Source organism: Ananas comosus, linkage group 11, assembly GCF_001540865.1.
Source record: "Ananas comosus cultivar F153 linkage group 11, ASM154086v1, whole genome shotgun sequence".
NCBI classification, from domain to species: Eukaryota; Viridiplantae; Streptophyta; class Magnoliopsida; order Poales; family Bromeliaceae; genus Ananas; species Ananas comosus.
The window spans coordinates 3,266,149-3,291,811 of NC_033631.1; the positions used below are offsets into that span (position 1 = coordinate 3,266,149).

The following is a 25,663-nucleotide window of genomic DNA, read 5'->3' on the forward strand; positions in this document are numbered from 1 at the left end:
AATGAAGCCATCTATCATGCTACTATGTTCAAGAAGTATATCATTCATGTGTTCATTACACAATCAACTTGGCTAACCCGAAGGTTCACCACGACTCACAACCAAATCTCATAGGTGAAGAGACTCTGCTGCTACGCACACCTGATACCGTCTGCTGGACAAGTACGTTAGTCCATGGGCAAATACGTTAACCCATCGTGTGATAACTCCGGAACCCACTGCTTGGGTGGAGCGACCATTGCCAAACTCAAAACAGACTATGTGAGTATGATCCAATCCTCACCAACTGAGGATACCCTACCAACTAGGGCTAACAATCACTCGGGAACTCAACTGTCCCTATGTTTCTATTCAAGTGTTTCATCTACACTAAGTTCATCATGTAATAAGTGTTTCTACTACACTAATTTCACATGCCACTCGTCTATGTCACCATTCATAGTTTACATGCCACTCGTCATGTATTTACATATATCAAGTTCTCTACCTGTTTCGGCACCGTAGGATTTCAATGTCCAGACCCAATTCCTTATATATCCACTATATCATGTGTCCATCACAATACAATATCAACTAGGAAAACATATAAGGAATGGAAATGCAACAACTATAATCCTACAACGCATAACAACATAAGAGATGTAAGGTCGACAATGCAATCTTAGACATAGAAGGTAGTTCAACTGCTTCGGGTGGCACCCTCCATCTCTTGGTGATGCCGCGAAGCTAGACTCCAAGTTTCGCAATCTTCCGCGCCTATTTCTTCCGACTGCTGCAAACGAAGCCAAAAACAGGCATTTCTTCAATATCTCCGCGCAGACTCGTCGGATCGCCGAATCGAGTTCACCGGCGCGTTAGATTACCTAGCAATTAGGATTATATATGGTCAATTTAGATCAAATCCTAACATTTTGCAAAACCCCAATCAGAACCCTAACATATAACCAATGCAAGAATCCACTCTACAACTTCATGATCCGAGCAACAATCATCTACTTAACATCCTAGGGTTCCACCAAAACCATTTCTAGAGTATATAAACAAAGCCCTAGAATTTTACCATTAAAGCTCCAAGAAGCTTACCTCAATGCTTTCTTCTTGAACCAAGGAAGAAGATGAAGAAGATGATGATCCACTTTCTTGCTTCAATCTCCACCAAATCCCCCTCCTACTTCCTACCTTGAAGAGAGAGAGAAAGAGAGCTTAGAGAGAGAGAGGGGAGAGCCATTTTAGGTTAGAATGTGAGGGAGTGAGAGGAGAGAACTCATATCACCCTCAAATAGCTTCCACTAATGCAAAATTGCATAAAATCCCTCAAACATTGCAATTAGTGCATAACCCAACCTGAGCATTTCGCAGCTACGGGGTCCGGACCCCCCGAGAGCACCATTTTTCTGCAATTTTGCAAAAATGCTTATTCAAGCTCTCCAAGGTCCCCCATAACCCATAAAAGCCATTTTCGTCACGTTCGGCCTTTCCGAAGCGTCCCGAACTCGCCTTCAATCAATTTTGATCGAAGTTCGGATTTACGTATCGAGGTTTCATTTCCTCACACTCTGTTCGTTCGGCGGTCTGTTGGCGTGCCCGAATCCGACCAAAATGGCGGGTTGTCAGGGCGTGACAGTTCCGTTGGCCGCTCACTACCTGGAGGACGAGGCGTACAGCTGGTGGTTGCGCCTCTTCGAGAAGAAGTATGCTAAGACGTACTCACCCTGGAAGAAGTTTCGAGAGCTCCTCTACAGTCAGTATTTCAAGGACAGCACCAAGCAAGGCTTGGAGCACGAGCTGGAGCGACTCAGGCAGGGCAACCGTACTATGGCGGAGTACGAGCAAGACTTCTCTTGCATTGTGGGACTGATCCCTTTCGTGGTCCTCAATGAGTACCACAAGGCCCAGATGTTTGCTAGGGGGTTGAAACCCAACATCCGAATTCTAATCGCATCGCACGGCGTGATGACGTTCGACGAGTGCCTAGATAGGGCCCTAATGGTCCAAAATGATATGGAGGAGGCACGAATCGAACGTGATGCATCCGAGAAGAATGGGGACAAGAAGCGTTCCCATTTCAAGTCGAGCGGTGGCTCTTTCTCCCCACAAAAGCATCCACACACTCAGCAGTCGGCTAGGAGTGTACCATCGGGCAACCAACGATAGGGTGATCGACCCTGTGTGATTCATCATCTACTATTTTCGTGCGCTATATATTCATTCGCTCCGATAGGGTATCAAATTGTGAATTTGAGACGAAAATCTTCTCTACTACAATTTGCTAAGCAATACATTCTCGTCTCAAAATTATTAAATGTCGTATATGAACGAATCGAGATCAATTTCTTTCGACTGCCAACATATTTGGGACTATTTCCATCCATAACTAACTATCAATCCCAATGAACACTTAGCCACCGTTTGGTTCGGGGTTAAGTAAAAACTTGTTATTCCAGGGATAGGGTTAAGTTCAGGGTTAAGGTGGGGTTAGAGTAATTTTGTGTTTGGTTGATAATTGGGTTTAGTCCAGATATAGGTAAAATAGTGTTTAGTTTGAGTAGATGGGATAAGAAGGATAGTGGGTAAAATAGTATTTTGTTTGGTTGTAGTCGGGTGGGGTGCCCACCCCACATGGGCTATCACCGGATAGGCCATTTGGGGTGGGATTAGCTAACCCCACCTCCCAAATTGGGTGTTTGGAAATAACTTCGGGGTTAAGGAGTTATTCCACCCTTTAACGCTGAACCAAACGGATGCTTAGAGACATCCGACGACTAGCCATTTTAACTACACAGAAAAAACTTTCAAATATTCTCTCAACATATTTAGTGAATATAATACAAAAAAATTATAAACAAAAAAGAGACCACATGGAGACTCCCCTACCCCACACGGCAATAATCCAACAAAGATTATAGAAAAAGTTTGTTGGAATTGGCATATTAAAAACCAGAAATTAAGGCCTCATTTGATATCATCTTACCATAATGTCTAACTAAACGTGAAGCAAAATCTCTCATCTTCGAATCGACTTTTTGATCCGAAAAAGAGAACAAAAATAAAGTCAATTGAAGACTTCAAATAACCCTCACAAAATGGTATCCTTTTTTTCTTGAAACTCGATATATTATGGGTAATTGAAGCTATGCAATGAGTTAAAATAAGTAATAAGGTATCAAGTCGTTCGCTCTAAAAAAATAGATTTGAAGCTATTTTTCATATAGGTCCCAATTTTAAACCCTAGATTTTACATTTTTAGCAACAATGGCAACAATGCCAAAGGAAGTAAAAACATATTGACCGAAGAACCTCCTCCGAAAGTCTAGGAAAGATAACGGTTAAATTCAAATGCATAACAAATTTGGCAACCTTAAGTTTCAAGGTGAATGACAAGCCCGTGACAGGAAAATGGAACGATTAATCAATTAGACAATAATCATAGCCGCCATGCAATAGAAAGGGGAACAAGAAAAAGAGACCATGATGGTGTCAAAATACCGGATTCTTGGACATCCTCAGCATAGAAGATGGCTCGTGATGATTCTTGTGTTGCATGACCGATAAACCTAACCTTTTTGCGTCGTCACGTACGTAAAAGCAATGCCTGCTATATCAAAAATATACAACGCCGATCGGCCAGACATGTGTTGTCACTTCAATAGTAATGGGGCAAAGAAAGTATGTGCAAAAATATGAATTTGCTATGAACTGATTTGAGTACAAGTATAACAGCGCTGCTACATAAAAGTTGGTTGCAAGAATATATGTACAAACTAGAGAACAAAAATTGAAGAAAACCAAAGCAAAAACCCTTCACCGATTCGACGTGGAGCAAATGGTCGTGTCGGTCTTGATAACTCTGGTGTTGTATGAACCACAGAAGCTGCATTTGTGGTATAGCCAGTGGAATCGAGATACACCCATCTTGTTACAGTCGTTGCACAGTATATCCTGCACCAATTCTTTAATCAATTAGCAATCTCTTCACTAATAAAAAGGAGTAATAGTTTTGATTGCGAGAGGAAAATGCACCTGGCACCGGTCCCTGTATTCCTCGGGAAGTTCTTCAGCAGCAAGCAGGGCATCAAGCATGCCGAAGTAAACCTGAAGATTGTCCAAATACACCTTTTTGTCTCAATAGGCACCAGATAAAGGAAAAGCATCTGGCAACTAAATGGATTCTCTTGTATAACATCAGACGATGTTAGCACACATGATAAGCGTTGTCATATCTATCGAACCCATAACAAGCTATTAGCCATCTAAATTACAAGATAGAAGCACATATCTATACACCCAGAAAACAAAATTGTGATCTTATTTATGTAGACTAACGAGTGAGTTTTGGACCATTTAAGAAGAGGTGAAAAATATTCAAATATGTTTCACAGGGAATTAAGTGATTTCTAATGTGTTTTAGGAGTTCAAAATCATTCTGGAAGTGGCTAGCATCTGCAATAGTGGGATCTCAAGAACATCTTGTTATCTGAAGCCCCTAGAGGGGTATGAATTGAAGATATTATTACTATTGGTCTCACAACAACCATATCCAGAAACCAATCCAGATGAACACAACATGGTGGAGCTATACGTTAAGGAACGGCTCAATAGTGAATTTTAATTCCCTGTCAAGCTATACGTTAAGCATTGCGAAGTAACATGAATATAGAATATAAAATATAAAGACACCCTTCTCTAGTTGCTTAAGCTATTAAAGAACAATGGTTGTTTCCTATAATTTAACATAGTATCAAAGCAAAAGATCATGAGTTCGAGTCCTAATAGGGTTCTAACGTTATTAATTTCCTCCTATTTAATTCAAGTCAACATCTCTCTAGTAGCTAAAGCTATTGGAGAACAACGGTTGTTTCAGATAACTTAATGACTTTGCAAAGAGCATCTTGAAGGAATATAACTAATTTTGTCCAAAAGAAAGTTAGATTTTGTATACATCTTCTCATGGAAAAAGACACTTGGGGACCATGACAAATGATAGCGGACACAGAAGCAGGGCATCCAGAAGGATGTTTGGAGAAATAAAAGGAAAGTCTTGTCATTTGCAGCACACCACTGAAGCAACTGAGAAACTTGCTCCAAGCCTACAGTAAGTTTCAAGCAGAGTCCAAGTCAATATATTTTGGTACTAAGCACCATAGCTCGACTAGGGTACAGGAAAACTAAGGGCAGGTTCATGAGTTCATCCATAGAAAAGACTAGAATATTCAGTTGACTATGTTCCTGTGAAATCTTAAAACAACATTAAATCATTAGACTACAGAAAACCTTTACGCGTCTGGAAATAGGCCTTGGCTAAACTAGGAAACAAAAATAGCAATATGCCTTTCAAATGTTCCCAACCTAATAATCCTATTACAATAATTCTTGTAAATAGTAATGCCACCTCACAAACAAGCTTGCGACATGCCTTTGGGAACTTCCTAGTCATTATCACATCTAGGGCAGGCTATGTCCCCAGTTCCAAAGAAGACAAGCTAGCACGGTCATGGTTTACAATCATAGCTTCCATACCTACTCATTTTGGATCATTTACCAAGAATCAAAGTCAGAAAAGCCATTTTGAGGCAGCTTGCAGAGATGTCACCACTCAGCCTCCTATGGCAATAATAGTCTTGATGTTTGCAGTTCCAACTTTGTTCCAGGGCAAAGGTTTCCATAGGCCGATAAGAAACCAAAACTAGTTTTCCAAAAGAGATTTCTCTGTAGTTAACATAGTAATTGCCTTTAGTACCAATTGATCAGCTATTAAATATAGAGGCAAATTCTCCCCAACAGCTATCAGCAAAATCTGGAAAAACAGAGTAAATAAAATTTGAAACTAATAAAGGGTCCCAACAGGACCTAGAGCCGAACAGAACCTAGAGCCAATCAAAACTCAAGATTGATTCTGGAGACAGCAGGATCAGCAAACAGGGAAAGCTCATATATGCCTAACACGTAATTTTTGAGTTGAATATGTAGACTCTAGCTTTTTTTCGTTTTGCTCAAAATTCTCAGCATGCGTCTCCACCAAAACTATTCAAGCTTTACAGCTACAACATAAATTCAACTGAGCTGACCAAAACCAGGGCCCGCTAGTAACATCGATGAAATTAAAAGACTGACTCAGCTGGCACACAGCTTTAGTAGGCAACACAAGCTCAAGGTGAACCTCTAAACTAGTAATTATAATAGGCTCAGAAACTAAACCAAATCAAGAATTAAAAACCACAAAGGCAGAGGTAATGAAAAATCAAAGCTAAAATATTAGCTGCTAAATAGGACTAAATGTCTTGCAATGAGATCAATAAAAAACAGAGAGGCCACCCATGTCAACTAATGAATATCAAAATCTCAACATGCAAAAAGTTTGTCACAACTATTCAGAGTAAATCAGATGACAGCAATCTCAAATTCAACAAAAATTGTTCAAAAAATGCACATGAAAGGATCAGTAGCTGATAAACACTTAGAAACAAAATTCACTTTGATTTCTTTTTCTAGTTAGGTATCAAATATGTGCAATACTATATAGTATGCGAAAAGCTTCTTAATTACTACATAACATGGAAGAAACAACTGAAACTTTTCTTGCATAAGGGTATGAAAAGTAGTCTCTTACCGCCATATCTCCCAAGGATTTGCTACAAATTGGACAAGTATAGTGACTACAAGTGTACGCCTGCGAAATGATAGAAATAGTTAACAAATATCTAAATCCTACAACCAACTCTTTAAACTGTCTTATTATCCATAAAAAAACAAAAAGAAAGATAGAGGTTATGTAACAGGGAAAGAGAGAGTAAATAGAACATATCCAGTTGTTCTCAGAAGATCTCATGGAAGAGAATATACCTGAAAACATGCAGAGTGCATGAAATGGCCACAGGGTAGAGCTCGTACTGCCGCACTTGATGTAAACAAAAAATCACAACAAATGGGACAGTTTGTCTCCAAACTCTTCTCCCGGCATTTGTGCTCCACTAACTTCATTCCCAAGCAACAATTGCAAGTCATGCAATGGAAGAAGTCAATACCGAGTCCTTTCCCAAGGCGACACAAATTACAAGATGGACAGTGGTATACACTCCTGAAATGTTGAGAACTCCAGCATTTATAATCTTTTACAGTATAATGCAAATAGAAGCTCTTAATTATGCTTGATTCCCTCCCCCTCTCTCTTTACTGCTACCCATGCTTTAATGCAAACCATGTAATGCTCTTGATCCATAACGCCACAAGAACAAAATGATGGGTTCTACAGAAGTTCGTATTATGTGAACACTCTCAGTTATAATGCTTAGGCAATAATAAGACTAGTTTTCGCAGTTTTCTTTATAAAGGAAAAATTATGGTATTCCCTTAGGCTATGTTTGGTTGGGGGTTAACATTCATAGGAATAAATTTTTTTAATTCTTGAGATAACTAGTTATTCTAGGGTATACAAGTTCGTTCAAAATTGTCTGGTAGAATATTCTTTTATTCTTAAGACTAACAAAAAATGTATTTGATAGGTATCTCAAGGATGGTAAAGAATAATGAAATATATATATATATATATATATATATATATATATATAAACAATGCAAAATTAATACATTTTAACATATTATAGGTTATAATCAGTGTTTGAAAAGGCGCGAGGCGCAAAAAGACGCAAAACTCTCCTGGAGCCTAGGCGCGAGGCGCACTGCGAGGCGCGCGCCTCAAGAAGGCGAGGCGCACAGTAATTTAATTTGATATTCTACATTAAAAAAACTCCAAAATAACTATACAAAACTAAAATAACTAGTCTCAATATATAGGTTCTCAAGTTAAAGGTTCTCAAGTTAAAAAAAAATATATTTCGACTTTCAACTTAAAAGTGATTGTGGTGCCAATGTTTTCATTTGGCCTCAAGAAGGAGAAGAGAGCGGTAAAAGAAGTGATAGGAGGAGAGGGCGGTAGATGGATTTCATTAGGGTTTGTTTTAGGTTTCTTTTAGATTCCTTTACTAATCTTATCGGGCTAAAATATAAAATTTATATCCGAAACCCAATAACCCAAAATCTTTAATCCAAAATCCAAAAAATATTAAATATGCCGAGGCGCGCGCCTTATGTGCGCCTCGCGCCTCGCCTGAGGCGCGCACCTCAGGGCCTAGGCGCGCACCTCAGCAATAGCGCCTCGCCTCGCTATTGCTGAAGCGCGGAGGCCAGCGCCTCGTGCCTAGGCACTGAGGCGCGCGCCTTTTCAAACACTGGTTATAATACATACTGTTTTATTTATTTATAATAATAATAGTAGTACTTCTGCTACTAATAACAATAACAATAATAAATATTATTATTATTACAAATATAAAAAATAAAATAAAACATCATTATTATTATTTTTATTTTTATTTTATTTAGCTAAATATAAGCATGATTATATCTTTCTTTATTTTTAACTAGCTAGATACAAGCATGAGAATAGCTTTATTCCACTAAAAAGTTGGACTACTTGTTCCCAGGTTATTCTAGGATTACTTAGAATCAAGGATTTAAGTGCCGTGGCACGGGGTCGTGCCGGAAACTTGTCGGCACGGTACGGCACGATGTGTGCCGAGCCGGACCGATGCGTGCCGGTCAAAAAAATTCTTGTGTGCCGCCACATAATAGCATGAAATATTTATTTTCTTTAGCAACAAAATATTCTAACTATTTACTACGTCTTTTTATCACATCTTTTGAACTTTATTGAAGAAATTACTTACTAATTTAAAGAATAGAAGGTTTTGAGCTGTGCCATCGGCACGAAGTCTGTATAGTGCTGGTATCTTGTTGGCACAGTACGGCACGTTAGATACGGCCCGTGCCAACATTAGATACGGCCCGTGCCGACAGGCACTTAAAACCTTGCTTAGAATAACCTGCTTTGGCCGGAATAGTTGCCCCGACCATTTTTTTAAGGCGTTTGGCGGAATAGCAGAATAAATTTTATTGTCCTCGATTTATTCACAAACCAAACATAGCCTTAAGGAGTGTATTACTGACCAAGTCTTAAACCTAAATATACGCCACAATACTTTATGTATTAACTGTTGAAACTAACACTATGGATTCCAAAGTTGATCAGTTCACAATCAAACAGATTGTTCGGGCAGGTTTGAAAGTTAAACTGTGAAATCAATCTGTTTATAATTTGTTGTTGCTTAATTCATCTTAAATTAATAATTCTGGCATATATATATATATAGAGAGAGAGAGAGAGAGAAAGAAAGAGAGAAAGAGAGAGTAGGGCTACTATACTCATATGAGTATAGAGCCCTTCGTACTCATAAGTTGTTTTCGATGATGAAGCTTCCGAATCGACGATCAACTCCGTTAAATATGATCTAAAGTATTTGAAACTACTAAAAAATAAATTTCGTAACTTTTCAAAATCAAAATAAAGTCCATCAAGTGACATAAAATGAACGGTCAAAATCGAACGACGTCCTAAAAATAGATGATCGGATCCTTCAATTTAAGATCGGAGCTACTGATCTTTATCTAGATAGTGAATAGAATTTTCTATCAAAAATTCAACTGATTCCGATTCTTATTCACCGTTAAACTAGCAAGTATCCTATATCGGCCGTTAAAAATTGTCAATTTTGAGACCTTTTGATCGTAAGGTAAATGATGTCAAAAAATTATAAAATTTGATTTCTAGAAGTTTTCAATGCTCTAGATAATATTTAACGATATGGATCATCTATTCGAAAACTCTATCATTGAAGACGATTTACGAGCACGAAGGCGATCGTATTCATAAGATTATAGTAGCCGGACTCTATATATATATATATAGAGTAGGGCTACTATACTCTTATGTGTATAGAGCCCTTCGTACTCATAAGTTGCTTTTGATGTTGGGACTTTCGAATGGACGATCCACACCATTAAACATGATCTAGAGTATTTGAAACTTCTCGAAAATAAATTTCGTAATTTTTCGAAATCATTATAAAGTCCATCAAGCGGGTATAAAATGAACGGTCAAAATCGAACGATATCCTAAAAATGAATGATCGGATCCTTCAATTTAAGATAGGAGTTATTGATCTTTATCTAGGTAGTGAATAGAATTTTTTATCAAAAATTCAAACCTATTCCGATTCTTTTACACTGTTAAACTAGCAAGTATCTCATACCGGCCGTTAAAAATTTTCAATTTTGTAAGCTTTTGATCATAAGGTAAATGATAAGCTCTATCATCGAAAACAACTTATGAGTATGAAGCCAATCGACTCATAAGAGTATAGTAGCCGGACTATATATATATATATATATATAGAGAGAGAGAGAGAGAGAGAGAGAGAGAGAGAGAGAGAGAGCGCTAGGCTGGTATACTATCGGTAGCACGGAGGCCTCCGTGCTACCAAGCTTTCAAATCGACGATGGGCTCCGTTAGACTTGATCTACACTATTGAAAGTATTTGAAAACTAAATTTCATAAATTTTCGACATCATTTACCTATCAAACGAGTAGTCTAAAAATGAACGGCTGAAAATAAAAATCTCATAAAAAATAATGATAAAAGACTTGAATTTAAGATCAGAGGTATTGATTTTACTCTAAATAGTGAAAAGAATTTTCTATAAAAATTTCATCAGATTTGGATTGTTTTACACCGTTAAATTCACAAACGCATCACATCTACCATTAAAATTGTCAATTTTAAGACCTTTTGATCACTAGCCAAATGATGTCGAAAAATTATGAAATTTAGTTTCCAAATACTTTAAATAGTGTAGATCAAGTCTAACGGAGCCGATCGTCGATTTGGAAGCCGCATCAGTAAAAACAACTTGGTAGCACGGAGGCCTCCGTACTACAGATAGTATAGCAGCCTAGCTCTTATTTTATTTAGCTAAGTATAAACACGATTATATCTTTCTTTATTTTAATTAGCTAGATACAAGTATGAAAATAGCCTTATTCCACTAAAAGGTGGACTAGTTGTACCCGGGCCTGGTTTGACCGAAATATTTGCCCCGACCATTTTTTCAAGGCATTTAGCAGAATAGCGGAGATAACTTTTGCCATCTCCTGTTTATTCTCATACCAAGCATAGACTTAAGGAGTTACTGGGCAAGCCTTAAACCTAAATATACGCCACAATACTTTCTATATTAACTGTTGAAACTAACACTATGGATTCCAAAGTTGATTAACTCACAATCAAACAGATTGTTCAGCTAGGTTTGAAAGTTGAACTACCCAAATTAATCTATTTATAATTGGTTGTTGCATTGTTGCTTTAATTCATCTTAAACTAATAATTCTGACATATATATATAAAGTCCAGCTAATATACTATTATAAGTACAATCGCCTTCATATTGATAAGTCGTTTTCGATGATAAAACTTCCAAATTGACGATTCATTCCATTAAACATAATTTACAGCATATAAACATTCCAGAAACCAAGGATTTAAGTGTCGTGACGGGGTTGTGCCGGAAACTTGCCGGCACGGTGCGTGTCGGTCATAAAATATATCTGTGCCGACACGTAATGACACGAAATATTTATTTTCTTTAGCAACAAAATATGCCAATTATTTATTATGTATTTTTATCAAATCTTTTGAACTTAATTGAAAAAATTACTCACTAATTTCAAGAATAGGGGATTTCGAGTTGTGCCATCGGCACGAGGGCTGTGTCCTGCCGATATCTTGTTGGCACGATATGGCACGGTGGATACCGCCCGTGCCGATGGGCACTTTAATCCTTGCCAAAAATTGAATTTCATAATTTTTTGACATGATACACCTTATAATCAAAAGGCCTCAAAATTGACATTTTTAACGGCCGGTATGGAACGTTTCCAAGTTAATAGTGCAGAAGAATAAGAATTGGTTGAATATTTGCTAGAAAATTCTATTCACTATATAAATCAAGATCAATAACTCTGATCTTGAATTTAAAAACCCTATCCCCTATTTATAGGAGATCATTCGATTTTGATTGTTCATTTTGTACCCACTTGATGGACTTTATTATAAATTCAAATAAAAGTACGAAATTCTATTTCTAGGTACTTTAAATGCTCTATATCATATTTAACGGTATGGATCGTCGCTTCGAAATTGGTTGAATATTTGCTAGAAAATTCTATCCACTATATAAATCAAGATCAATAACTATGATCTTGAATTTAAAAACCCTATCCTCTATTTATAGGAGATTGCTTGATTTTGATCGTTCATTTTGTACCCACTTGATGAACTGTATTATAAAAATTCAAATAAAAGTACGAAATTGTATTTCTGGCCAGGGACGAGACCATGCATAGGCCGACAATGGCCATGGCCCCCCCAGACTTTTTAAAATTACAAAAAGTTTTAGTCTTAAGTTGTTCAAAAAATTAAAATATTACAATTTTTAGGGACCAAACTGCAATTGTTTTGAACACTAAAGTTGCTTGTGGGCCACGCTTCATGCATGAGCAGCATGACGCATGCATCATGATGCCCACCCCCAAGCGCCGCCCGCCGCTCGCCCGACGCTCGCCAGTCGCCTCGGCGCCTCCTCCCACACCAGTGCACCGCAATTTGTCAATCCACACTAATTAACCACTCTCTCTCTCTCTCTCTCTCCCTCTCTCTCTCTCTCTCAGTTCCACACTTTCTTTCTCTCTCTCCCATTTCCACACTTCCATTCCCATTTCCCAGCCTCCGAGAGTCACAGGCTCAGAGCTCTCTCTTTCTCTAACTTATCTCAAATTTCAATCTCTCTCTCGCTTGCCGGACCGCCGGACGCTGGCCGCCGGTGGTGGTCGCCCCTCGCCGCTCGCCCGCTCGGGCTCGGGCCGCTCGGCGCCTCGAACTACACGGCTACACGCCTACACCCTTCTGGACTATCAACTTCTTTTGAATAATTTTTTGGTGACCGCCTGATCGGTGAGTGAACCGTCAACCGTGAATAACTAAATATTTTCTTTTATGTCATTGTATGGTATGCTCTTGATTTATTAGTTGTTGTTTGTTCAACTATTTAAGTAATTGACAACTATTTCTGAATTATGTCAATGGTTGGTGGCAACAAGAAAGTCAGAAATATATCCACTTCTCTACAGATTAGTTAAACTTGTATTACTTCTTCCAGTTTCAACTGCAACAACTGAACGGGTATTTTCCGCGATGAGTATTATCAAAATTGATCTCCGGAATAAGATGGATGATGACTTTCTCACTAATTCTTTGATCGTGTATATTGAAAGAGAAATTGCCGAGAAGTTTACTATTGATTCAATCATTGATGGATTTCGTGACTTGAAGGAGTGCCGAGCACTATTCTAATTTTTTTATGGTACGTAAAATTTTTAAAGTTTTTTTTTGTATTTGTGTACTTCAAATTTTTATTATATATAGTTTGTTTTATTAATATATTTTGCATAATATATTTTTGGCCGCCCCAGAATTAAATCCTGGCTTCGTCCCTGTTTTTGGCTACTTTAAATGCTCTAGATCCAAGAATTTAAGTTTCATGGCACGGGATCGTGCCTGAAACTTGCCAACACGGTACAGCATGGCGTGTGCCGGACCGTGCTGACACGTGTCGGTCATAAAAAATGTGTGCTGACACGTAATGGCATGAAATATTTATTTTTTTCAGCAACAAAATATGCTAATTATTTATTATGTATTTTTATCAAATCTTTTGAACTTTATTGAGAAAGTTACTTACTAATTTTAAGAATAGAGGGTTTTGAGTTGTGTCATTGACACACAGGCTGTATCGTGCCGATATCTTGCTGGCCCGATACGGCACAGTGGATACGGCCCGTGCCGATGGGTACTTTTGTCTAGATCATATTTAACAGTATCGATCGTCGATTCGGAAGTTCCATCATCGAAAATGACTAATGAGTATGAAGTCCTCTATATTCGTAAGAGCATAGTAGCACTATGTGTGTGTGTGTGTAGAACTAGGCTAGAATACTATTAATAGTACGGAGCCCTCCGTGCTATCAAATTGTTTTCGATGATGAGACATCCGAATTGACGATCGGTTCCATTAAACATGATCTACGCTATTAGAAGTATCTAAAAACCAATTTGGTAGCACAAAGCCCTCCATGCTATTAATAGTATACAAGTCAGACTCTATAGAACTAGACTAGAATACTATTACTTAGCAGTTAGCATGTAGGCCCCCCCCCCTCTCTGTGTGTTTGTGTGCGCGCGCGCGCAGCCTTCTTGCATGCTAAAGGGGTATCAGCTGTCAGATCCTCGAAACAAATAGCATTGGTTTATCTTGCTTAAAAAATTACCTTTCATCATCGAAAAATTTGCAGATACTGCAATAGTACTTTGCCATTGATAATCCGTCGCAGGAGGGTGTTTGGCATGTTGGGCCAACAGGCTGGACCTTCAAACAACGCATACACATCATCTCTGCAGTTGCTTTCCTGCAAATCCAATAAACCGACAAAATTAGTGTTGCTATACAACACTTTCTCAACTTTAAGTCAAATCTGGAGTCAACTGTCTGCAAGTAATCACGACATATCCCATCTGGAGTCAACACAATGTCCTTACAAATCAACACATCCTTTCAATCAGGAAAAAGCATGCTTATCCAAAGATTTAGTTTTCAAACTAAACCATCTTCAAAGTCTAAACATGCAATTAGCTAATCGGTCGCAGGAAATACTGATAAGATAACGATTGTCAATCGATGTTCTCTTTCTTCCAATCAATGAAGGCACTTAATACCAAATTGATAAAATATCCAATTACATAAGCAAGCAGGCTGTCTAATGATTCTATGTTCATACCGCAAAGCTTCCAACAAAACCAAGTTGTGAGGGCAATATGTGATTAGACCTCTGCATTTAAGCCCAAGTATGCAGGTTTATATCTTAAGGAATGAAAACTGAAGCAAGCACTATTAAAGCAGTATATGTGTGAAACATGCATTTCAGAATGAGACGTCTGTATCCTCAATCTTGTAAATAATGTGAAACAGTTAGAAAATAATGCCTCAATACTTGAAAAAATAATAAAATAATTTAATCTTCTACAACCAAGAAAGTTTGATGGCAGAAATTTTCTCATTTTACTGATACAACTAAAAAAGGTATGGTAACAGAACTTTTATCATTTTATTTAAGGGGTGCTCTACCTGTCCATAGTATGGTCGCTAACTTTATCATGACAGAACCGGCATGTGAACAGCTTGCAACAACATGCAGCAAGAAGTTTGCAGTTTCGTTTGTAATGATCACAGCCAAATATTTGCTTCTCTGGATCTCGAAAAGATGGAGAGCAGCCTGGTATACCTTCACCGCCATTGCTCTCTCCTGTCCTTGTATGAGGTAATTTTTGTTGAGCAGCTATCCATCGGCTGCAATTAAATACATCCAGGCATCAAAGAAAATTTAAAAATATGAACTCAAAGAATATGTAATCACTAATCAGTAGAGCAAACCTTGTCATTAGATTTTGAATCAGATATGCCTTCCTTCTAGGATCAAGTGTGGGATCTCGTGAGACCTTTCGAATCTCTGACTCAAGCTCATTTTGATTCATCCTAAATATATCTTTCCAACCAGGTTTGAACATCTGGTCGGTCTGATCAAGACTTTCTCGGCACTCAGGTTCTAAGAAGCCAAAAGGACAATAAACAAATAATTTAGAATTAAGGGTCAAAGAAGAAAGAAATGAGGACAGCATTAAGTGCATATCTCCTATAAGCCACCCAATGACAACTAAAGAAAACTGAGTGTCACATTATTTAGAAATAGAACAAAGATTAATTTAGCAACCTTTGGAAAAGGCAGGGCTCTTAGTAGTTGCCTGTGGTGATTTAGGACTACCGCTCCACCACTCATTTAGCCACTCATTGAACATTGTATTTTTGGTTGCTTGCCTCCATGTGTCGATCATCTTATTCTGCTCTTCTTGAGTAAGAGCTGAAGTTACCCAGGGCAACATCGACTGGAGAACCTCTGCTCCTGTCGTTCCAATTATACGACCTATAATCTTATCCTGCTCCTCCACAGAAAAATGCTTATCAAACAATGGCCACAGCTCAAGTTCTTCCCTGAGAACATGATTATCCAGAGTAACTCTCAAAGATTTGCACATCCCATGAAGCTTTGTGGCCAGTTCATTTTGCTTTCTAGCCCAATCAACACAAATAGCCAGACAATCCGAGCTTACTCTGTCTGCATCACTCTTAGCATCGTGAACTTGACTTAGACCATCATGTATTTGCGAAAGCTCTGAAAGAACCTCAGAAATATCTTTAAATAGTTTTTCCTCCTGCTTATGGTCTAGAGTATACGAATGACTCACATTGTGAAGAGTTTCTCTTGATTCTAAAGCTGGGAAAACAATATCATCTTCAGCATTACTATGAGCTCTATACAAGCCCCACAATAAACGAAATCTACCGATGAACTGCCGAAGGGAATTTTCATCACAATCTATAAGCTTTCCAGATTCTACATCCATGTACTCCAGATCCTTGCGAATTGCTTTATGAAATTTGAATATAGCATCAATAGGCTTTACAGAGTTAACTGGATCTGATGACACATTGTCCGAGTCCCAGCAAAATAGACTGGAATACAGTGAAGGAGCAGAAGCCAATGAGCGAATCCCTAGATTGCTGCTATCTACTCCTAAACCAGGTACACAGCATGGCTTCTTGCCGCACTGGCGTCTTTGAAATTCAGCAGTTTCTGAATTGGCAACACCAAGTGGATACACACTAGGTTCGGAGAAGTTTCCTCGTTTTACTGGCCTAACATCAGTGCCAGATCTTACAAGTGGAACATCAGTCTTGGAGATAAGAGGACATGCACATGCACAGAATGCCTGACATTCCTCCACTTCATTCATATCGTCTAACGAACAGCCATTAGCCGTGGATGTCAAGCATATGAACTTGCCATTGTCAGAAGTGTCCTGGGAACGACCTTTGCATGCCCAACCAGATAAGAGAGTGACAAGTGCAGTTTCAGATGATGAAGCTGCATGAGATAACAGAGCATTGTATTATACAACATGTATTACAAGACAAACAAAGAGGTGATAAAATAAATTCAAACCTGCAAGATGCATGTTTTGAAGAAAAGACCTTGCCTCTTCATCGCTCAGCTTTGATACAAGCCATGGTAATACCCGCTCTAACAATTTTAAGGGCATTACACATATACTTTTGTACAGAAGTTCCCGCTGCTTGTCAGGAGAGAAATGCATCCTAGCTAGAGGAAGAACCTAGAAGAAAAAATGTGTATATTGAGATCCCTTTCATCGGTTTTTGTGAAATAATAACTAGAATAATATTAACAATACTGGACCTACCTCGGCTTCCTCACTGTGGAAGTGCTTCTGAATCGTCTCCATTATTTGATCAGCATGGGAACACAACTCTGCATAAAATTCTGCACTAGTTGATTCAGCTCCTGCTCTCTGGATTCTTTCTATCAAACACCTAAATTTGTTAAATTGAGTTTCTTCTTCAGCATGCTCCTGAACAAAAGAAACCTCCCCATCGACTGCTGGAAATATTACTTGATCCTCTGCAATACTGCACACAAAAACACACTTACGAGTTAAAAGAACAGTAGATATATTATGGAGTGATTCAACTAATCTATGATAATCTCTTCAAAAGCCATGCACCCAAGCCTAATTCATTATAACTATTTTACTTGCATACTTTCTGAATGGAGCAGTGGAGCTAGACATGATCAATGTGCTCCATCAATGAGAAATACAAATACACTATTCCTCTGTGTAGTTCGTATTCTGCTTAATAATGATTCACTTGTTAGTTCTAACTAAATCTACTTACGCACAAAGACACATAAAATAAATATAAGGGTATGTGTCACAGATGAACACATTAAAATAATGTAAACATCTCTTATATTCCACTCAGAACAATTCCATAAAAAATAAGTAGCAAAGCTCCTGAAGATGCTCATTGGAAATCAAGATACTGGATATTCATAATCACAATGAGAGACCATTTTCCATGTTCATTTGCTGTGAAGCACCTAGGGTCATACAAGATAATAAACCAAGACGTAAATAGAGAAAAAGCAGGGCACAGCATCAATTAAGGCCTTGTTTGGCATCATTTGTCTTTTTTTTGTTTTTAAAATAGAATTTCTACATAAAATAGTGTAGGCGGATGTCTGATTGATTGCAATCCTTACATCCAAGGTGTTTGTTCGGCAACAAGAGACAAAAACTTGGAAGCAACTCCCTTTTTGCTTCCAAGATTTTTTTTTTTTAAGGTGGTCATCCATCATTTGGCCAGGATATATTACAAGCTATCCAACTCTGACAACAAGAGGAAAGTCCATCCACCAATATATCATTATATAGAATTAGTGTTAAAAAAAGCAAAAAGCAGCAATGATGCCAAATGAGGCCTAAAACTGTTAGTTTCCACTATTTTGAGTCAACTTGGCATCAATCATTAGCCTAAGAAGTTCCTCAAACCAACTAAATTTGTGTCCTTTCTCGATGCATTGTTGTTAATTTTCATCTTCTGTCCACAAGGCTCCTTTTATTCAAGAAAAATCACCTTATTCAAGAAAATCACCCCTCTTCACTTGCCCACTAAAATAGTCACCATTGCATCTGTCCAAACCAACTCAAACTGTCTTCATGCAACTTAAAACCGATAGGCACCACATTAAATGTGTCAAAGTACATGAATTTCATTTTTTTTCCCCTTCCTTGGAAGACCATAAAACTAAAGGAAAACAAAGATAGGAAAAAAATTTCAAAAGAAGCATTTCTGCAATGGAAGTACAAATAGCAAGACAAAAAAATGTCTTACGGTCAGTGGAGTTAAAAAGTAAGGCAAAGAAAAGAACTTGTGTCGAAAAGGCAAACAAGAATTGTACCTATGGAAAATGCATACATCAGCAATAAACTGAAGTCTCATATTGAAGACAGATAAATCAGAAAAATCTCCAGAACTTTGTATCTTTCTTGCCTCTTCTGCTATCTCATTCAGTTCTAATCTGATTGCATTATGCCAATGCAATATTTCATCTATTGGGTGCACCCTAATATTGTCTGAAGAGCTGCTTTCTGAATCTTTGAGTTTCCTCTTTCCAATCCTGGAATACGCATGCGGACACATATGCTTATCGGGGTAATCCATGGACAAAACAGTCCCACCACTAGAAGAGTTCTCGGTTTGATCTTTCACCTTATTGATTGTTCCTTTACCTTCCATCCAAGTGAATATAACCTACAATATTCAACTAGAAGTTAAATGCATTATGGCCCAGTCAGATAAAGAAAAGGAACAGTAATAATTATCAATACCTGCTGAAGAAGCTTTTCTTCTGGGATTATCTTGCACAAAGATTTGAGCATATCTTGATGTTCATCAGGTGAAACACAAGCTGAAAGCCACGGAAGGAATTCTACCATCATGTTCACAGGAATATTACACAAGAACTGCCAAACCAAATCAGCTTGCTCTTCAAACGAGAACTTCTCAATCAGCAAGGGGAAGACCTGAAACATTTGAACTTTTAGCAGTGATCAATATTTGCATGGAATGCTTCATAGGTGGATTTAAGATAGGATAACTTATAAATACCATAGCAAAGTAACATGGCATCAAATATCAATTGAACAAAACATTAAGAAAACATCAAGTTGAGAATAAAATGATAAGTGGGAGCCACCTGAGAGGAAAAAAGTAGAATGAAATGATGTGAAAGAAAGCACGGCGTACACCTTCCAAAAAGCCTTAAACAAGTTGAGATACAAGTTCCAACGTGCTGTTGTAAAGACCAATATCCTACTACAATAATGTTTCATTACATCATGACTTGGCAACATGCTGTATAGTTTGAATTTCGCTCAGAAAAACAAAAATATGCTAATTGCTCCTAAAAATGATCCGACAGCTGATGAAATTTCTAACAAAATAGAGCTGAGTTTCTGTGGCATATCGGACCTTCGTAGATTGGCAAGGTTACCATATGCAGTGATGGTTGGCACTTCTGTAGAGTGTTGGACTAAGTTGGAGCCATTTTTGCACAAAATAAACAGGAAAATGGACTCTAAAGACTGACCTCAGCTGAAACTAAGTCCCAGAGCTTTTTCGAACGCAAGGGAGCGGTTTAGGGCACCCGAAAGTGGAGAGCTGAGAAGCAGGAGGATCCTAATGGTGATTTCAGATGCCTATTACTGCTGTAGCTGAGCCCAGAAGAGTGAGTCACCGCTCACACCACGTATTGAATGCCTAGAAGTTACTGTAGCACCCCAAATAATTGGATAAGTGCAACTGAATGACAGAGATAAAGCGGAAAGCAGGTGAGTCACTGTAGAGTTTCGGATGCTTGGTCCGGGCGCTCGAAAATGTGTGAGCGATGCTTCAATGGGTTCGAGCCGTCGAATGTAAAGTGAGGACGTCTGAGAATCTACGGCTTTGTGTCAAACGCCCGAATGTGGTTCCGAGCGCCTGAAACCTGTATTTTGGCCTGACGTTGATTTCTGAAAAATTGAAGGGCTTCCTTGCCATTGTTTCCAGCCTATTTATAGTCCAGCGGAGCTCAGCTTCTTCTCTTTTCATTCTTGTTGATCTGAGCCTTTTCCTTCTCTGTTTCTCTCTCCTTCTCCTTGGCATAGATTAGGACCCTGGTTGGGAGAGCCCAGAAGGTGATTGCTCACCTTATTGATGGTCTTCTGAGGACCTTAGAGGCATTCTTAGCTAACTGAGGCAGTGGGGTGAGGAGTGTGGATGATCCTTACTGAGGCCTTTGGTGGAATTTGAGGTCAATAAAATTTGAGCTTATAGTATGAAGTGCAATTTTAGTTGATTCTTGATGTAGCAGTGAATTTTGTTGGTTAAGAGTTGAGTTTGAGCTTCCTTATTGAATTATTGGTGTTGAGGAGGAGATGTTGAGCGTGTTCCTTTTCCACCTTCTTCGGAGTTGATCCAGGTGGGTTCCATGTCGCCGAAAATGGCAACTAACTCCTATGTCTATTTTGCATGATTTAGTCTGTTGAGATGGTCCGTTGATATAGTTGAGATGACAGTAGTGATTTAGACACCTACCTATTGAGTTGATTATACTCTTGAACTATACATGATTGCCTATATTTTCCTTATGTGAGATTTGGTAGAGATAAATACCCTATCAGTATGTGGAGCTGTATACAGATATATTGTGTTTTCACTACTAGAGATTTTATTGCCTGATTATACATGAGATGAGCAAATTGGAAAAAATGCCACGGGACAGTGGATAGTAATATTCGGTAAGACTATGATTGTGCCAGGGGCACCTGGACAGTATGATTATGATCTTTTTTATCACTGCATTTGACTACAGCCTGCATAAGCTACATTGAGCTTGACAGAGATATTGTGATATGATACTCGGTGGAGTCACACCCCTCGAGTGCCCCTCCGGAGGCTGGCGGCTGATATAGTTGCGCTAGACAGCTCGTATGTTGACGAACCACTGGTGAGAGTGGGGATCGGGCATCGGGCGAGCGCAAGCTTGACCGGACTTATGAGTCGGTCGAAGTGATTGGGTTATGCAGCATTGCTTTATTCGGTTATTTTTACTTAATGCATACATTATCTGATTTACAGCATTCAGCAGTAGTATAGAGGCATGATAGTAGTAATTTACTTTCAGCTCAGTCATATCCTGTTATTCTTACAGTTCAGTTTACTATTTTTGCTTCTAGTAAACTTAGTAGTATAGGTCGTCGTTGTCGTCGACTGTATCCAGTGGAGGCTACTGTTCACTAGTTCTCACGACCTCTTTTGTTGTTTGTCTTTTCAGAGCTCTCAGTGCCAGTGTCTAATTGAGGTAAGAGGTTTGCGAGCTAAATAGTGTCCTCTACCCAACTGTACATTGCCTAGAGGAGGACCACTAGTGCGTAATTAGTACAGCAGGCTGTCCTTATGTATCAAGTTGGAGAGACCAGTGGGAGTATTGTATATTTCTTTATCATCAGTTGGATGGATGTTGTATACAGTGATGACTATACTTTTGTAGATGTTCATAGACTCTGAAACATGTTTTATGTCTATACAAACTCCTGTTATTTGTGTTTGAGTCAGATGGTTTGTGGACGCTTCATATGTGCGGGGATGGTGGGTTTGTTAGCATACCCGGGGGCTTCCGCTGTGGCCCCGGGCATGACAATTTCTTGCTAACAAATTTCAGAGTTAGCTAAGTAAAAGGCAAAAACTAAGCATAGGTTAGGAAATGTATCTACACAGTGACTATTCTCGCAAAGAGATGTCCAAGCGCACAGCAAGTCTAAGTTCATTTAACTAGAAAGCAAGATGCCACGAGGATGCTGCACAGTCAACCAGCCATATTTAAATGCTAGTCAATCTAGTAATCATCAGCATGATGATTGCATCATTTTCTACAAATTTTAGCAGTTCAATCTTTTTAATTTACAATGGGTTGGGGAAGATTTGTTATTAGTCAAAATAATTTAGGTTTCCATCTATATAGCTATTTATATGATTCTAAATTCTTTTTAAAAAGACTTACTTCTACAACTTTGAATGAATTTAGCCCACGAACATAGGAAGAAAACCAATGGACTTAAATTATAAAATTGATTTGGCGATTTAACACCAATTTCCCACTTTACCTCATCTTCCTGTCTAAAAATTGATTCTTTCCACTACTACGGAACAAAAACTTTCTTCCATCTAATCTTAATCTTAATTATGTGTCGTTTCCAATTGAACATTTATCAACTATATTCCAGCCTATTCACTCACAATAACTCTTCATGCCTGAGGTTTTAACTGAAATAGAAAAAGGGAACTGATCGTTGCTACTGAAATAGAAAAAGGGAACTGATCATTTCTTCAAAGTGGCAATGCTCTCATATAAATCAACTGCCAAAACCCATGTATCTACGAAAATCATCAGATGATAGAACATTGTAGAATATGAGCATATTATTTGCCTAGTAATGCCAGAAGTATAGGTCCACTCAGACTGGTAAATTTGTCTATAACATGAATGAATTGATTGAAAAACCATGGATTCTATAGTTCACAAGGACAGATCAATTACATTTAACAAACATAAAAACCAACACTGCAAACAATTCAAAAACTAAAATTTACCTGCTCCTCTTCCTTCGACATGTGTTGGCTAAGAGATGTTTGAATGGCTCGCGTGCATGATGCAAGTTCTCGTCGAAAACCATCATTATTTTGCACATCAAGATGTAATAGATCAAACAACTGATTAAAAAGATCACTTTCTCCTTTATGCTCAAGCGAATACGTCCTAGCAACATTCTTAACGCGTATGTCGAGAGCAGGAAAGATAACCTGCAATTGTTAAAGCAATTATTTTATTACACATATATCCAAATTAATGCCAAAAGAACAAATGTGTTATTATATTATTCAGCGCTCTTTTAGATCATTCTTTCATTTCGAAGAAGAAACACTCATATTACTAAGTCTATGTTTGATAACATTACAGTTAGTCGAAGCTCTGTTGCAAACTTCTGACGTAGAAAACATTACAATTCAGCTTTCAAAATATATATATGAAAGACACCTCTCTCATTTTTGACTGCCAAACTTGAAAAGAAAAAAAAAATTACAACTCAATTGGTACTGCAGGGTTAATTGGAGGAATATACTTTATCAGTGTTATCCGCAATAAAGTAAGGGGGGAAAGACTTCAATTCTAAAAGACACAAAGTACCGATTCTTTTTCACTTTCTTCCTTAACAAGATACCATTCCACATCCAACCAGAGTGCATCACAAGCTACACGACAACAACAAGGACGGAGAACTACATTCACCAGCGCATTCCCGCATGGAATTTGGGTTTCAAACAAAAAAAGAAAGAAAGAAAGCAATAAAGTCGTGGCAAACGAGGCATAAACAAATATGGATGTCTGGTAGCCAGTTCAGCATAACAACGCATCTTCGAGAAACAGGAGGCAAAAACAAACAGGATGAAGCATGTCGTCAAATCAGATAATCTCTAAATTTTAACCTACCGAATTTCGACAGAATATCAATAATAAACAAGTTTAAAAACAAGAATTTAATAAACAAGTTTAAAAACAAGAATTTTGACATACCACATCATTTACGACAACAATAGTTTTCAATCACAGATTCTGCTGCAATACAGTGCAGGGAGGCAAGTTGAACCTTATTCACCCTCTCAATCCACTACCCAACTTTGAACCATTCAAGTGATTCGACGTAAAATTTAAACTCATCGACATAAAGAAGTAAACAACAAAAGCCCTGCGTCGGAAAAAAAAAAAAAAAAAAAAAAAAAAAAAAAAAAAAAAAAAAAGAGCGAGAAATAGATAAAACAGGCTTATCCACATCCTACCAACCAGCGACACACTATCCTCATAAATTTGTTCCCCAAAATATGATCCAATTCGAGCTTCTTTACAAATATCTTGTTCAAACCAAACAACTTAATCTCAAATTCAACCATCAGGTCAGCTAATTTTAAAACACAGAACAAGTCTCCAAATCTTTTTTTTTCTTTTTTTCGGCCCCAAATCGAAGGTAATCATCAAATCTAACCACCTCTTTCGAATCCAAATCACGAATCAGATCCCGCGAGGCCCCCAAGATCAAAACCCTAGATAGACCCCAAACCTCAAAACTAGCTCAAAAAGGGTGGCGAACCCTACCGCGTCCTCGGCATTGCAGTGGTGCTTGTAGATGTCGAAGAGGAAGCGGCAGCGATCGGCGAGCGGCCGCAGGTCGCCTCCGGCGCCGGCGGTGGCGAACTCGACGGCGGCGCGGTGGAGGCGGTCGAGCTCCGAGCGGATCGCCTTCTGGAAGTACAGGAAGATGAGGATCGGCGACCGCTCCGCCGAGTTCTCCCCGCTTCCGCTTCCCGGAGAAGCCAACGCCGACGCCGACGCCGACGCCGACGAAGCCGAGGGAGAGGACGAGGACGAGGACGAAGAAGAGGAGGAGGAGGAGGAGGAGGAGGGATCCATGGCGTTCCCCGCCTCCTGGGGCATGAGGGCGAGGACTCCGTCTCCCGCCAACGGCGTCGCCATCACCTCTTACGATATCTCTCACCTCTCTCTCTCTCTCTCTCTCTCTCTCTCTCTCGCCTTTTTTATTCTAATTTTTTTCATGTGCTTTTTCTTGTGAGGGGGGGAGTTTCTTATAATTACTTAATTAATTAATTAATTAATTAATTAATTAATTATCCTTTAATTAAATAAATAAATATTCCACGAGGACGTTGATAACGAGATCATTAAGAATGGTTTTTAATTTATTTAGTTTTTACCTCGTATATTTTTATGCATGTTGTATGGAAAGAATAGCAAATAACTTCCCCGCGGAACCCCAAAAAAAGGTTGAAATTTACAATTTACTCCTTCCACATGTGGAGAAAATGAAATGCCTTTTTTCAGCATATTTTCATGTAAAGAAGCAAAAGAGAGTATTTTTAGATAAACATGAATTTTGTACATATATATGTCCAATTCATACCAAATCCGGACTCAAAATTTTTTACTTGCTTATACTTGTGGAAATCGTCCTAATTTCGACTGATTAATTAACTCAAATTATATCATTAATTAATTAAGGTTTTCAGATATAGGATTTAATCAATTTTAACTTGTAACTTTATCTAAATAGATCATAGATAAGTGAGTGTCAAT

The 25,663-nt window shown here is 38.4% G+C and overlaps 1 protein-coding gene across 2 annotated transcripts; it reads right to left on the reverse strand.

The window, feature by feature from the left end:
* On the reverse strand, positions 3,668–25,065 carry LOC109717029 (zinc finger protein BRUTUS). 2 transcript variants are annotated; one of them, XM_020242673.1, is made up of 14 exons: positions 24,668–25,065; positions 23,110–23,319; positions 19,308–19,502; positions 18,878–19,230; positions 17,319–17,544; positions 17,063–17,231; positions 15,773–16,984; positions 15,436–15,607; positions 15,130–15,351; positions 14,276–14,413; positions 6,841–7,075; positions 6,608–6,667; positions 4,021–4,092; positions 3,668–3,939 (listed from the first exon to the last, which is right to left on the reverse strand). In XM_020242673.1, exons 1-14 carry the CDS (start codon positions 25,043–25,045, stop codon positions 3,802–3,804), a joined length of 3,780 nt encoding a protein of 1,259 aa, XP_020098262.1. In that variant the 5' UTR covers positions 25,046–25,065; the 3' UTR covers positions 3,668–3,801. The 2 variants fall into 2 exon arrangements, with proteins under 2 accessions (XP_020098262.1, XP_020098263.1); XM_020242674.1 differs by lacking the exons at positions 3,668–3,939; positions 4,021–4,092 and adding an exon at positions 4,101–5,706.